This window comes from Aulonocara sp. 'chitande type north' Nkhata Bay, linkage group LG18 (assembly GCF_057382095.1).
Source record: "Aulonocara sp. 'chitande type north' Nkhata Bay isolate Kocher_YH1m ecotype deep benthic linkage group LG18, A_spYH_male_GT1.1, whole genome shotgun sequence".
Taxonomy (NCBI): Eukaryota; Metazoa; Chordata; class Actinopteri; order Cichliformes; family Cichlidae; genus Aulonocara; species Aulonocara sp. 'chitande type north' Nkhata Bay.
This window is the reverse complement of record NC_141361.1, coordinates 18,321,348-18,336,122: the sequence shown is the minus strand read 5'-3', so window position 1 is coordinate 18,336,122 and position 14,775 is coordinate 18,321,348. Positions and strand designations below refer to the sequence as shown.

The following is a 14,775-nucleotide window of genomic DNA, read 5'->3' as shown; positions in this document are numbered from 1 at the left end:
ATTTGCGCTTCAGACCTTTTACATTATAAACTCATTAGAGTTTTTTTTTAATTACACAAAGAATTAAATCTGGGTAAAGAAACGGAAGAACTGTGCGTGTAAATAATTGTTTGCTGATGCTAAAATTATTCTCTACAGTCCAGTTTTCTTTAGGATAATAATTTCCAGATGAGCTTTCACCATCACCGCGCAACAAATATTCAGATATTTTTGATGAAAAGCCACACATGGAAGGTGTCGTCCCATTTGGTTCCCGGTCCTAAATGCTCTCCCTGAATAAACTTTCACAACTCTGGTCACCTGAAGCCCAAATTGTCTCTGATTCTCGCTGTAATGAGGTCGCACTTAACGCCCACTGCCAGCACTGTGAGGTTCTCTCCCGCTTTGATCTCACACTGACCTACTGCTGGTGTTGAATGTTTTTAACCAATCAAATGCACTTTAAAGATGTTAAATTGCACCATTTGGTTCGCTGGTGTCAGCGCCTTTTCTGCAAAAACAAAAAGGAAATATTGCAATGAAATAATTTATTTTTCAGAGCAATGACCGTAGGAGAAAATGTAAATTAAATACAATGTGATTGTTTTAAAGGGATCAGAAATATTTTGGCACTGAAAATAGCGGACAGTTACTGCACTTCTACATTTGAAATATAAATACCATGTTTGTGCCATTTCAGCTTAATTAAATGTCTTGTAGACCATGTCTGATCTTAACACAGAGTGCGGGGAAATGAACTCCATGAGCTGACTGTGTACATGTTGCTCTGTCGTGTCCGAAGCTTTGGCTGGAGCGGACTGGGAGTTAGCTACACCTCCTAGGTTTCTTTCTTTTCTTTTTTTTCTTTTTTTTTGTCTTTCTAAAATCCCTGAGTTTGGCCAGCAGCTTTCTGCTCCCTTTGCACGCCCGGACATCCCATTGGACAGCTCCTGCGCTTTTGTAGGCGGAGCTTCCCTGGCAGCAAAAAAGGAGGAAAGAATTTAACTGCGCAAAAGTCCTCTGTAGTGACGGATGTCCGAAGTTCAGAAGTTTTTCAGTGTGCGTTTCATTGGGACACAAGGATGGGGACAGCTTAAACACAACAAGTTGCACTGCGGTTAAGACTTTTCCCTCTTTTGCTTTTTTTTTTAAGTGAGGAACGAAGTCTTGTGATTTGAGCGCCACTATCTCCAAAGGAGTTAGAAGAGGAGCACTCATTCTGCGTTTTTTGGAGCGTTATTTTGGCCGGATCAAAGTGAAGACATGCAGGCTCGCTACTCCGTCTCCAGTCCCAACTCACTGGGCGTCGTGCCGTACATCAGCAGCGACCCGAGCTACTATCGGGCCGCAACCACTGGGGGATACACGGGGATGCCAGCACCTATGAACATGTACTCTCACGCGGCTCATGACCAGTACCCTGCCAGCATGGCCCGGGCGTATGGACCCTACACACCCCAGCCTCAGCCCAAGGATATGGTCAAACCCCCTTACAGTTACATTGCGCTCATCACTATGGCTATCCAAAACTCGCCTGACAAAAAGGTGACCCTGAATGGGATTTACCAGTTTATCATGGAAAGGTTTCCATTTTACCGAGACAACAAGCAGGGCTGGCAGAACAGTATCAGACACAATCTGTCTCTGAATGAGTGTTTTGTTAAAGTGCCCCGTGATGATAAAAAGCCCGGTAAAGGCAGCTACTGGACCTTGGACCCAGACTCTTACAACATGTTTGAGAACGGGAGCTTCTTGAGAAGGAGACGGCGTTTCAAAAAGAAGGACGCACTAAAAGAGAAAGAAGAGCGGCTGCAGAAGGAGATACCGCCGAGGCAACAGGGCCGGGAGCAGGAGCAGCCGGTGCAGGGCTCCCAGCCTGTGAGGATCCAGGATATAAAAACCGAGAACGGGGCGGTCACGCCACCACAGGCCGAGTCGCCTTCCTTGAGCTCCGTTCGCAAAATCGAGAGTCCAGACAGTAGCAGCATGTCCAGCGGGAGCCCCCACAGCATCCCCTCCAATAGGTCCATTGGTATGGACAGTACCGAGCACCACCAACATCACGGCCAGGCCTCGACGCAGGGCTTCAGCGTAGACAATATCATGACCTCCCTCCGGGGATCTCCACAAGGGGCCACTGAGCTCAACTCCAGCCTCACCGCCTCCTCCAGGACAGGTATAACACCGTCTTTGTCCTTAAACTATTCTCCAAGTCAGACATCTGTCTATAGTTCACCCTGTAACCAAAACTCCATCTCCACTACCTCCAATGCAACTTATCATTGTAACATGCAAGCCATGAGCCTTTACGCTGGGGACAGATCTAGCCATTTGGCACCGAGCACCACCGTGGACGAAACGTTGCCAGATTACTCAGTCACAACCACCTCATCCTCCCTGACCCACGGTAATCTAAACTCTGGGCAGGAAAGCCACCATCCCCACCAAGGAAGGCTGACCTCATGGTACCTCAACCAGGCCGGGGACCTGGGCCATCTGGGTGCAGCTTACCCAGCACAACAGCAGAACTTCCATGCGGTCAGAGAGATGTTTGAATCCCAAAGAATTGGCTTGAATAATTCACCTGTGAATGGGAATAGCAGCTGTCAGATGTCATTCCCACCAAGCCAGTCCATCTATCGCACATCGGGAGCATTCGTGTACGACTGCAGCAAGTTCTGACCAACAAAACAAAAAGAGCCCAAAAACAGGGTCAGTATTTCCCCCTCACGGTGTTTGAACTCGTTCAGTTAAATCCAGCGTTGTTGCCCTTCCTTACCTCCCTCACTCCCACATGGACTAATATGAAACAGAAAAGAAAACAAAAAAAGACTTGATCTTTCTAAAGAACAGTGTTACTGCAAATAACACGTAAGTCTCCCTTTGCTTTTGTGGCTTTATGTGTTAAATATATGTCACTTTTCATGGACGTGTAAAATGCATATAGTAATTTATTTCTAAACTGTAGCCGGATATTATGGACCAAACACCAAAAAAGTGTTTCTAAATTGAACTGCCTTAAGTGTCCTAAATAATTGTTCCATTATAAAAGTAAGAAAAAGGAACGTGTATATCGCCGTACTATTTCAAAGAATCTTCATTTGTTGAAAAAAATATTCTGAAGGATTTGTTTGTTTGTTTAATAAATTGTCATTTTATGAGAGTTAAAGTTACGCCTCATTTCTTGCAGACTTGAAAACAGGCTCGCGATATTTTACACCCGAGCTGTTAGTTTAGTGAAGTGACCCCTCGGATTTAATTCATTTAATTGTGTGTGTGTGCGTGTGTGTGTGCGTGTGTGTGTGTGCGTGTGTGTGTGCGTGTGTGTGTGTGTTTTGTTTCCCAAATAATTTAAAGACAATTAAATATATTCGTACTGTGATCTGCTGCAAGGACACGACCTTATTTACACATAAAAGTAAAACTTCCCTGGAGGTCGCCTTATATCTTCTTCATGAGAGATGTAGAAATTATGAAAAATATTAGGATGTACTGTTTCTTGTTCGTACTTCATACAACATACATACATATATATATATATATATATATATATATATATATATATATATATATATATATATATATATATATATATATATATATATATATATATATCAATCTCAAGCAAGAGGCGTTGAGTTTTATAACAGATGATTAGAACTCAAAACGATCTTTAGTCAGAGCGCCTGGAAAGAGCCTGCACACAGCACAACTTTGTTTTGGACTGCGTTGTGTGTTTACTGGCGCATACCAGCGCTTACTTAATATCATACCGCACATGCCAAAGATAGTCCCGTTGTCACTTCAGTTTTGATGTCTGAGTTCTGACTAGTCTGACGTGACGCTGACAAACATAACCGTCACGGTTTTTTTTTTTCAATATATGTAAACCGCTATTTTAAAAAGGTTGTTGGTATTTAACTAAAGACAAATAAGTAGAAGTTAGTCCAATTGAGGTTTTACTGTAGTCCTTGTTGAAAGGTGATGTAAATATATATTTATTAATAGCATAAGTTTTGTTTTTCCTTAGTAGGATTAATGGTAAGAGTCGCTTACATGCTTTAAAATGCAGCTCACGAATTTCCTTTAAAAAGGTAAAAAAAAAAGGTATCCCACTGCTCTAATTTATGATTAAAGCGTCATTTTATCTTATTTGACTTTATAATTTATTGCGAGTTATATTTATTAAATGCAGACAAATTTATTTTAAATATTTTTCTACTTTAGTAGCCTTTTATGAAATAGCCTTGATAAAGATCTACAGTTTGCATAACAACAACAATAATAACAACAACAACAACAACAATAATAATAATAATAATAATAAAGGCATCTCACCATATATATATATATATATATATATATATATATATATATATATATATATATATATATATATATATATATATATATATATATATGGTTTAATGAAACAGGAATGATAGCCTTTAGCTGGCAAATAACTTGTAATAAGCTACAGTACAGATTTTCTACTCGAGTTTCTGTTAACGCCGTTTTACTTACTTTTTGAGGATAATTTAGAGGATTTCTATAAAATAGTTTCCCACTGAACAGAAACGGAGGACAACGCGTCTACAACTCCGTGACTGACGACAATTCTTATTGCATGTTTTAAAACCCAGTTTCTAAAATGGAAAATGGTTTGGATCTTTTTCTTTCGGCAGCTGCAGTCCTTTAGATCAACATGAAGGATAATAGAACAAAATAACTGCATGCCACGTGAATATAATATGAGGCCTTAAAGCATGTTTATATTTTTATGAATAGAAGTCCAACTTAGCACAAAAGCCTGCTTATGTGCGTCTTCCGGGTCTCCGATTGCACCATAATCAGGCTCATAAAAGTCATTAGATAGTTTCTCAAGTGTAGGCCTAATAAACAAACGTCGTGTTAGTCAAAAGATTGATGGCGCTCTCACAGAATGGACCAGGTCAGGAAGGAATAAAATTCAATCAGAGAGCTGGAATCGTTTTTCATGAGACGGAAAAGGCAGAGAGGGAGACGGGGGTCAATGAGGAGGATGTCGGTCGCCAGAGCACCATCAACAATATAACAGGACATAGCACATACAAAGAGAGCAAGAGAAAGAGAGAGAGGGAGAGGATGATGAGTTAGTTTGGTTTATCCCATATGATTTCGATTGCTTAAAACTGTAAACATGGTGAACAAAATGTTTCAGAAACGACTTTCAAATGTGCAGAATTTAGGCATGCCACAAAAAAAAAAGAAAAGAAAAAGATTATAGGTGGTACTAGAATGATACTGCAGGGGAATCAGCAGCATGCTGGAAGTTTCCTACGTGGGGCCCGGGGGCTTTCATCCATCCCGAGGGTTCCCACAGCAAAATAGGTACAAATTAAATTTCGCCTTCATTTCCTTTTTCGAAGGAAGGACTAGAATGAATTTTTTTTTCTTATTCATTTGCTTACAGCTATATTTCCACCTACAGTAGAGATGGCTGTGACCGTTATTTCTCACAGCAAAACACTCTAATCAGATGTTGCTCAGAGCTCATTGTCATTAAACATGGCACGTCTTTTTATGGCTCCCTAACAAGCAGACATTTGGAGACTACTGTCTGAGTCTGTGTAGAGGCTTTAGTCTGCTTCTCCCTGAAACGTTCCGCTACATTCCTGAAAATGCACAACATCCCTCACTGCTTTGGGTCATCTAGCAAAGATAAAAGAGTCAGTGCTGGTCCTGTCTTTAATATAACAATAAAGAATTTAAAAAAAATTAAATATGTTACATCGTTGATTTGAAAGCAGATAAAAGTCGTGTTACACGAGCTTCCTCTTTTGAAATATATTATAGAGTATGATTTTTGTCAAATACAGCTTGGTCGTAATTTATGTTTCATAGGTTTGACTGACACACTACGGCGTCCATAAGCGGGAGGTTTTGTTTGTGGGTCAGGTCAAAGTTCAACAAATGCACCTAAGAAGTAAACAACTGATATACGAGTAATATATATATATATATATATATATATATATATATATATATATATATATATATATATATATATATATATATATATATATATATAACAAACGTCGTGTTAGTCAAAAGATATATATATATATTGTTGCATATTTATATATGCAACAACATTACATAATATATTCTCCTCAATGTATAGATTACAGCTAACGAAAAACAGTGATGCGCATGCAGGTAGCAAGTCAGAGGCAAAGCTTCACTCCAGCTTTAGATTTGACTTGTCTCAGTCAATGTGATGGCAGAATGGCAGATTAGAGGTTTATATTTTGTTTTATCATAACTTGTTATGGCTGTGGATAAAAGTTTGAAGTTTTCTTTGATATAAACACGGATATTTTACCAGGACAAAAGACAGTTCACTTTCCTTTCGCCATCTCTATAGTATTTTTAAGGTCGTAAAACAGTGGCCTTTATAAAATTTGCAGTTGTTTTTTATAACTCATGAACCAACTACTATTTAAATACTGGATTATTACGTTGGCCTTGACTGCGACCAGCTGTGTATAAAGCGTAAAGTAGGTCTACCTTGACTGAACTTTTTCCTCCTAACACTACCTGCAAACAGGAATATACTAATGCGTAATTTCGGATATGCACCTTTTTTTCTTCTTTTTTTTTAGTTGTTCCCCCCTGTTCCGCTGGGTTTAAAGGGGGGAGGGCAGAAAAGGAGAAAGTAAATGAGGTAAAGGCTCAGCGAGCCCCTGCAGACTTTGTGCACCTGTATGGCTGAGTGAGCACAGCCCAGTATGGAAAATGCTGTGTTTTAGCTCTCGGTTGCTACAAGCGCCATCTGTTTCTAATTAGGAGCCCATAGACTCAAATTCTGTCTGCTCTGCGGCCAAAAGAGTGAAAGGTTGGAGGTCCAGCCGCATGCAGCCTCTCATCCTGCACGTCTCATTTTCGAGACAAATGATAATTTTCAAAGAAATGATTCACCCCGCTTTGTCAAAACAGGCCGAGTAGCGAGCTGTAAACAAAGCTTCTGAATTAAATAATGATCCTGAAATCGTAAAGCATCCTCAAATAAAAAAAAAAAGAAATGTACTTGTGCAGACTTCATAACCACTGGGAGGGTGGGATAATGGAGTACTGTGAATTCATACCGTTGGGAAACGGCCGACCTGCGAATAACCCGACAGCCCTGGCGAAATACCTAAAAAACGAACAGACTTGCCTTCAAGTTACACAAAACATGCCTTTCTGCCGCTCAGGCCTGCGGTTTCTAATTATAGCACATTTTACATATATATATATATATATATATATATATATATATATATATATATATATATATATATATATATATATATATATATATATATACACACACACACATATATGGAGTTGAAACGTTATAACAAAGCGGTTTACACAATTTTAAAATTAACAATATTTATCTAAGAAGTTCCCAACGGTCTGTTAACAAACAAACACTTGAAAAAATCCAGGCCTTATACTTGCAAGGGGTGAATACGACGCTCATACATGTATACCTACATACTTAAACAATTCTTAGCTAAAAAAAAAAAAAAAAAGTTTTCTTGTGACGAACGGATTCGGTTGCAGTGTTTCTGATGGCAGGCAGTAAAGTGCACCAACTTGAACTTCGTAACATTGTGTCAAGAGAGGGACACTTCAAAGCTGTCGAGCTACTGCTATTTGAGCCACAGTAGCAGTTGTCTGTGTCTTTCGCGGGTCTCTTCTCATTTATGGCGCAAGGCGGCCACTGAGCTATGAAAACACGGCCAGGAGACTTAAACTGCTGTAAGTCCGATATATATATATATATATATATATATATATATATATATATATATATATATATATATATATATATATATATATATATATATCAAACGGAATCCTTCAACTCTTTTTATTATGACTCTACAATATTTGTTTTTATCATGAGAACTAAACTAACATATCGGAATATTTGAATAAAATATAGTTTATAAAATGCAAACGTAGTTTTCCTTATATATATTTTTGTTCATTTACTGAATACATTTTACCAGTCAAAAATAATTGAATTAAAGAAACTGAAACTTGGAAAATAAAAAGACACCGAAAAACAAAGGTCAACGCTATTTTGTTGAAATAAATTTGCTCATGACATTCCAAAAATAATTGAAGGTTAATATAACTATTATTTTCAAGAAATGCCGATTAAAATATTTATTTTCTTTTCAGTTGATCAGTCCAAATACACACATTTCATTTGTTTTCTCCAGACTCCTACCTTTTCCTCACATCTTTTAAACTCAGGAAGGTGGGTGGGTGACCAAAAAAACAAAAAAAAACACACACAAAAAGGACAGTCCTGGAAGTGATTCTTTCAAACCCACTCGCGACTCCACCTCTTCTATAGTACTTCCATGGAAGAAAAAGGATTGTAACACCAACTGAGGCAGAGACAGTGATGAATTGGGTTTCAGAGTAAAAGCTATCTCTCTTAAAATAGAAATAGGAGCGTGGCTTCACACACACAGGAGGTAGATCACTGAGGAAAACATGTGACTAAAGAGGTAAATCAGTGCATAGTTTTAAACCATCATTTTGCCATTTAGACTTTGGCAGAGTGCGCTCTTCTGTAATATTCAGTATGTGTGTAATAATTAATTCAGAGTTTGTTTTTGTAAAAAACGCATGGCAATCCAAATTGTCTGCTACGGTCTTATAAAGGGTCCTTGCTATATCTTCAGATAAAATCTTAAAATCAAAAAGACTACAATGCTGACAACAGCTCTGCGCCCCTGAGGTTACACTAATCCAATATAATGTATCGAGTCAGAGATGAAAATATCTGATAGCATATTGCTTCTCTCAGTCATGGCCTACATGGTGGTCAACAGGTCATGAAATTATCTGATTAAAAAGTGCTGACAATTCAGAGCTACTACAGCTAATCAGAATGTCAACAATAACACATGTAATTAGGGAAAATCTCACGCCACTCTTTCCTCCCTCTTATCCTCAGTCCTTCCTGCCTTTTTAATATTGCTGACAGATTTGTTAAGTGATGTTTAGGCAAATGAGGTTTAGAGTAATCATTGGATTTATTTCAGTCACTCAGTAATTGCACGGCTGTATTCCTCCTATTTATGTGATGATAGCTGGCATCATGATTAAACACAATTTGAAGCTTGAAACATAATCAAGCTTTAAAATTTTTTTTTGATCTTATTAATGAATTTCCCTTCAGGTCAGAAACAGCAATTGTCAAAATTGCATTAAAAAAAAAAAGTATACAACACAATGTTTCACTAACTCTGTGTGTGTGTGTGTGTGTGTGTGTGTGTGTGTGTGTGTGTGTGTGTGTGTGTGTGTGTGTGTGTGTGTGAGAGAGAGAGAGAGAGAGAGAGAGAGAGAGAGTGTATGTGCTGACCCATTGGTGTGGCTGTGCTCAAGAGACAGGCTTGCACTCACACATGCTGCTTCCTGTTACATCTCCAACCAGAATAGTAGGAAGCAGGGGTTTACCTGCACCCCCCCCCCCCCCCCCCCCCCTCCAGACACTGACACACACACAGTCAAACACAGGCAAGTAAAAACAAATCGCTACCATTGAAAAGAGTAACTGATGAGGACAAATTTGAAGTTTCATCAACAGTGGCTCTATTGCCTCCATTATTCATGTAATTTGTGACCTGAAGCAAGTCAATTGAAATATTAGAAGACAGAGAACAATGAAACGTTTTACAACCACAAAGTAAACTTCCATCATTCTCACACATTCTTGCAAAATTCGTAATACGATATACCCATCTGTGGAAAATGCAGTGCTCTTACATTTGAAGTGTACAGTGATTCGAAATGTAGTGCAAATGTCAGCTGTCTGAGTTTGTGTCAAGCAGACAAACTGCCCTCTGACCTCTGAGAAGGAAAGCCTTCCTCCCGACGGTCCGTTTCAGCAGTCAGTTGTTTACTTTTCAGCCAGTTAACAATTTTCTTTTTTAAGTAATCCTTTCTCCGTTTTCATTCTTGGTTGTGCTACAAGCAGAATTCGAAATAGAAACACAGGGGTGAGTATGATAATTTAAGAAAATTAACTCACACACGCACGCACGCATGCACACATATATAATGTGCTACATATATGTAGGAGCAGGGGTGAAGGCTTTCTGCTTTCTCTCATTCTTAGTATTGACTTTAGAAAACACCTAACATACCCCAAAAGTCAGAACTTGACACTCAGAAGGCACTGCCAACTGCTTGGACAAATTCAAATATTGCCAGTGGTTTTCCATGAATTTCTGTTATGTGCGCAGGTGTGAGGCTTTCTCTGTGCGGTGAGAGACAGCCAGATGGTGTTTGTGTGTGATGGCGAGCAACAGCGATACAGCGGTGGTTCCTTTCACAGATCAGCACTCATATCTCTGTTCCATCTCCAGGTTCTCAGCTCATATAAACATCCCCAGTTCATGGGCCTCTGATGTTTCGGCCTTTGTGTTTACAGTGAGAAGTCAGGCAAATATGTTAACTTTACGACAAAGAGAACAAGGGCGAACAATAGACTGAGTGGCCGAATGCTTCAATTGATTATAGAGAAACATTATAATTGTTCCATCGCGCAAATGGGTGTTTATTTATGATAAAACATTAGTAATTGCATAAAAAAATCTAATTTTAATTTTTCATTCTGTTTACCAAACATTTAAAAACACTGCCAATGTTGCTAAATTCCTTTCTGTTTAAAATATTATTATTTTATTTCTTATCCCTTCTTGCAACATCGTGGGAGCTGTAACCACACTCTACACCCACTGGTCTGCACACCACACTCTACAAGCAATAGGAAACATGCCCAATTACATGACTTCAGCATAGCCAGGGGCTGACCCAGAAAAAAAAAGTCACGTTTCAGCATTCAGAGCCTTTGGCCACCAAAATGAAGAGTTCAGGAAAAGTGGAATGAAACACACACACATGCACACACATGCAAACACATGTGAATGCACAATTCTGCCAGAAGGTTAAATTGTCTTTGCAATGAAGCAAATGAGATGTAACATTCACTTTTGAAAATAGAGCTTTGTCTGAAAATAATCTTGGTAAAAATAATCATGCACATTTCCAATCAAATCCAAGCCCCATGCAATGCTACAACTCCAACATCAAAGCACAGCCAGAACAATTGTCTGCCCCTGCTCCTTTTAAACTGCCTGTTTTTCATCTGGAGAAAGCAGAAAAATCCCCTGTACATCAAAGAGGTAGACAGAGAAAGTAATTTAGTCTTATCTTAATTGAGCTGCAATTTTAATAATGATCTTACACATTGGGACCGAGGAGGAGCGAAGGAGCTGCAGGCTGCAGGAGGAGAGTCTGGCTTCCCTGTGCTCCACTGCTCTACTCTGGTTGTCTAATCTCAGTTCCAGACATGTCATTGGCCAGTGATTTATGATGACCTAATGTTTTGTTTACTTCATGCTCATAACAGGCGGATTGCATAGGGCATGTGGTGTACGGGGGAAACATGAAGGCTCTGGGACTGCTTGCAGGACCGCAGTCCCCTGCAGTTCACAGAAACAAACAGCTCTGTTCCTGAGCCACCTGGCACAGCACCTTCTTCAAATTGAGCGCCAGGGTTTCTGGCCACTCTGAAGTTTATAAAAGTCCCAGGCTGCGTGTTTCATTGGCTGTTGTGAGGGAGCCATCAATCTGCCGTGCGGAGGTTGCAAACTCTCAAAAAACACTGACCCCTCTGTTCATGCACTTTTTCTATAACTGACTTGCATTTGCTGTACTACTGGGCAGACATATGGGGTCTGACAACTGGTCAAGAGTCCAGTAAGTAGGTCCACATTTGAGTGCCTTTAATTTAGCTTCTGTTGGTGGTTTTCTGCTATTTAGCAAAGCAACTGAGAAGCATTTGAACACTCTTGGATAATGTGCAGCGTAAATGTTACTTCTAAAGAAAACAGACACAATAGAAGCCTTGTGTCTCCTCTGTTATTTGTTACAAAATTTACTTTTGTTCATGTACACATATGCTTGAACCCGTTTCCTTCACAAGCCTCATCCTGCATATCTGATCTGGACAACTCAACTCAAGTGCCTTTTCTCTGCGAGTAAAGAAAGAGATATGTTTGGTGGGTGGTGAATGCTAGCGGACAGTAAGGCCAGGTAGACAGGGGCCATGTGGGAGTATACACAGGTTTCACCTTCCTGATGCGGGCTGGTGGCTCCATGGCTGTGCTTCCAGCGTCAGTGCAGTTGATGGGTAACCATAAAATTTCATTAGAGTTAATAAACTTTTTTTCCCCTCTCTTTTGGAGTCTTTATGCACAATATCTTTTACTACAAAAATATAAGCAATTCAAAACTTTTTCTATTTTTCTATTGTGAGGAAAATAGCTTGGTATTTTTTCATAAAGAGGAAGAACTGTTTGTATTTTAGTGGACATTGTTAAAGTTAAAACAGGGTTGAAGTTATGCTCAGACTTATGTAAATGCAGGTTAGGTGTTAATATTCTCGTCACATGTTATGCTATCATAGCATGGAATGTAATTCATCAGATTGAATTATATTGATACAATTTGCACCTTAAACGTTCAGTTAGGGGATTTTTTAGCACATGTCAACACTTAAAAAAATACACTTCATATATCAAATGAGTTTAAAAGACAAAGGAGAGAAGTGAGTCAAACTATGACAAATACATCAGCAAATCCCCCAAAGCCAAGTGTCACCTAATCTTGCAAACGTCAGCAGTTTAATTTTATGTGTTTCTGTTGTTTATAATACTGCCCAGGGCCCATGCCTACAGCTCCCACTGATGGAGATGTCACTTATGTAAATATTTTTTCTCCTTCCCTGTCTGGCCATTCAAAATCCAATTTGAAAATCCTATCAGATAGGAATTTCCTCCTTCTTCACCAGCAAAGCGACTGCTACATTCTTATCTTATCAGCAGCAACAATCTTGCACCTCATCGTGCCCAAACAGGGAGAAACCGAATCATAATGAAAGCAGCGTTTTAGCTACTTGCTCTGCCATAAATATTGGATATTCTGAAACTAATACGCCATCAACTCAGGCTAACTGTGGACTTTTTGTCCAGCAAAGAAGAATAAAGGAAAAACCCTCTTCTTGCTCTTAATACTCCCCCGACTCCCCCCCCCCTTTTTTTCCCCTTCTCTCTTGGCACTGTGACCTGTATGATAAGGCCAGCGAAGCAAACTGTGTGCTCTGTCTGGGTCTGCACAGGAAACACAGGCGAATCAGTGGTGTTGTCCATCAACGACAGCTATGCTGCCGTCAGGGCCTAGAACAATAGCCGCAGACTCCCATGGCATCGGGAAAAGTTACTCAGCCTGCAATCTCGCTGGCACTGAGAGAAGAGATAACGTTAAGAGGCAAATAAGGGAAAGGAATCCTGGAATATTCACTTCCATGCATGCGCACACATTAGATTCCCCTCTGTTTCTTTGGAGTTTACATAACTAATGCACTATCTCAAAAGGACAGAAGACTTAAAAGTGGGTTCTAGGGGATTTCTTGTTACTAATGCTACAGTAATGATAGTACACCTTTACTCCTTTCCCACAATTAGAGCGCACAAAGTTAGCAGATCGGTTTGAAGGCAGTGACATGATCAACTGAAATCTCCATTCAACATGCTTTATGTGACTGTCCTCCACAGTGCATCAGTGAAATGCTCACATTCCTCCCATGTCTTTCTTTACACAGCAGGAAACCTAACCCCAATTACCTAAATGCAAAGTAAAGGCCAGATACCCTATAAAAACAAACAATGCATAGAGACTTGTTAATGCAATGCCATGGCATACATTATTGCGGTGGAAGGATTTTTCACTGCCAACAAAAATACATTCCACTCTCCCATAGCACATACTAGGGATAAAATACAATCAATAATGTAGTAACTAGTGTAAATAATGTCCCCTGGAGCAGCTGTAATGATGATAGATCCAATTGCTTCTGTACAGAATTGCATTCAGTCTTCTAATACTTGAAAAAAGTGAGGATTGTGCGGGTTAGCCGTGGCTAAAATCCTCCTAAAGGCTTTATACAGTTGTGGAAAGTATGGAAGCACAAAGCTACACCATGCTGAATTAACACACACACACACACACATATATACCATCTGCCCTGGACAGGACAAGAGGGCTTTAGGCTGCGGGTGACATCAGCACAGCAAAAGTGACACTATTTATCACTGACCACTGAGCATGGAGACATTCATAACATCCTGACAGGAAAATCTTGTGGAAAATAATAACTTGGGCTTTGATAACAACTTGGCTTTTTCTTGCAGTCTTCAGTTGGGTAGTGTCCAGTTCTGGCTTGGTATTATCTGTGACTTTTATTTATTTATCTTGCGTTGGTTTTGCCATGTTTTAATGTGTTTTAATGATTCAATAAAAACATGCACAAGCCATTAAAGTGTGGTTTGGTCACTTGATTTCTGACGATGTTTTAAAGTTACTAAGGGAAGCTCTTTGTTGGAAAGTCAAAAAGAAACAAAACAATTATTAGATGGTGATATCATCCATCTCCCATGGAGAAACAGTTATCAGTGTGACCTGTATCATGGCAAAGTTACACAACAACAACATACACACACAGAGAGAGAGAAAAAAAAGGAGATGAGAAAATCTTTCCAGAATGCTCTCATTTAGGTCCAAAGGTTAGTCAGCCCTTTCCCGTTTAAGCACAGCACAGAGAGTCTCCAGCAGCTCTTTGTAAATGACCTGCTCTTACTTTTGGTCTCCCTTTTGTACTGAAGTGAGAGTGGGGCTTTTGTC

General features: G+C 39.5%; 1 protein-coding gene across 1 annotated transcript; it reads left to right on the top strand.

Annotated features, from left to right (window-relative positions):
• Positions 1-729: 729 nt before the first annotated feature.
• On the top strand, positions 730-3,240 carry foxc1a (forkhead box C1a). The gene has a single exon (XM_086272882.1). It carries the CDS (start codon positions 1,243-1,245, stop codon positions 2,659-2,661), a length of 1,419 nt encoding a protein of 472 aa, XP_086129008.1. The 5' UTR covers positions 730-1,242; the 3' UTR covers positions 2,662-3,240.
• Positions 3,241-14,775: the final 11,535 nt, after the last annotated feature.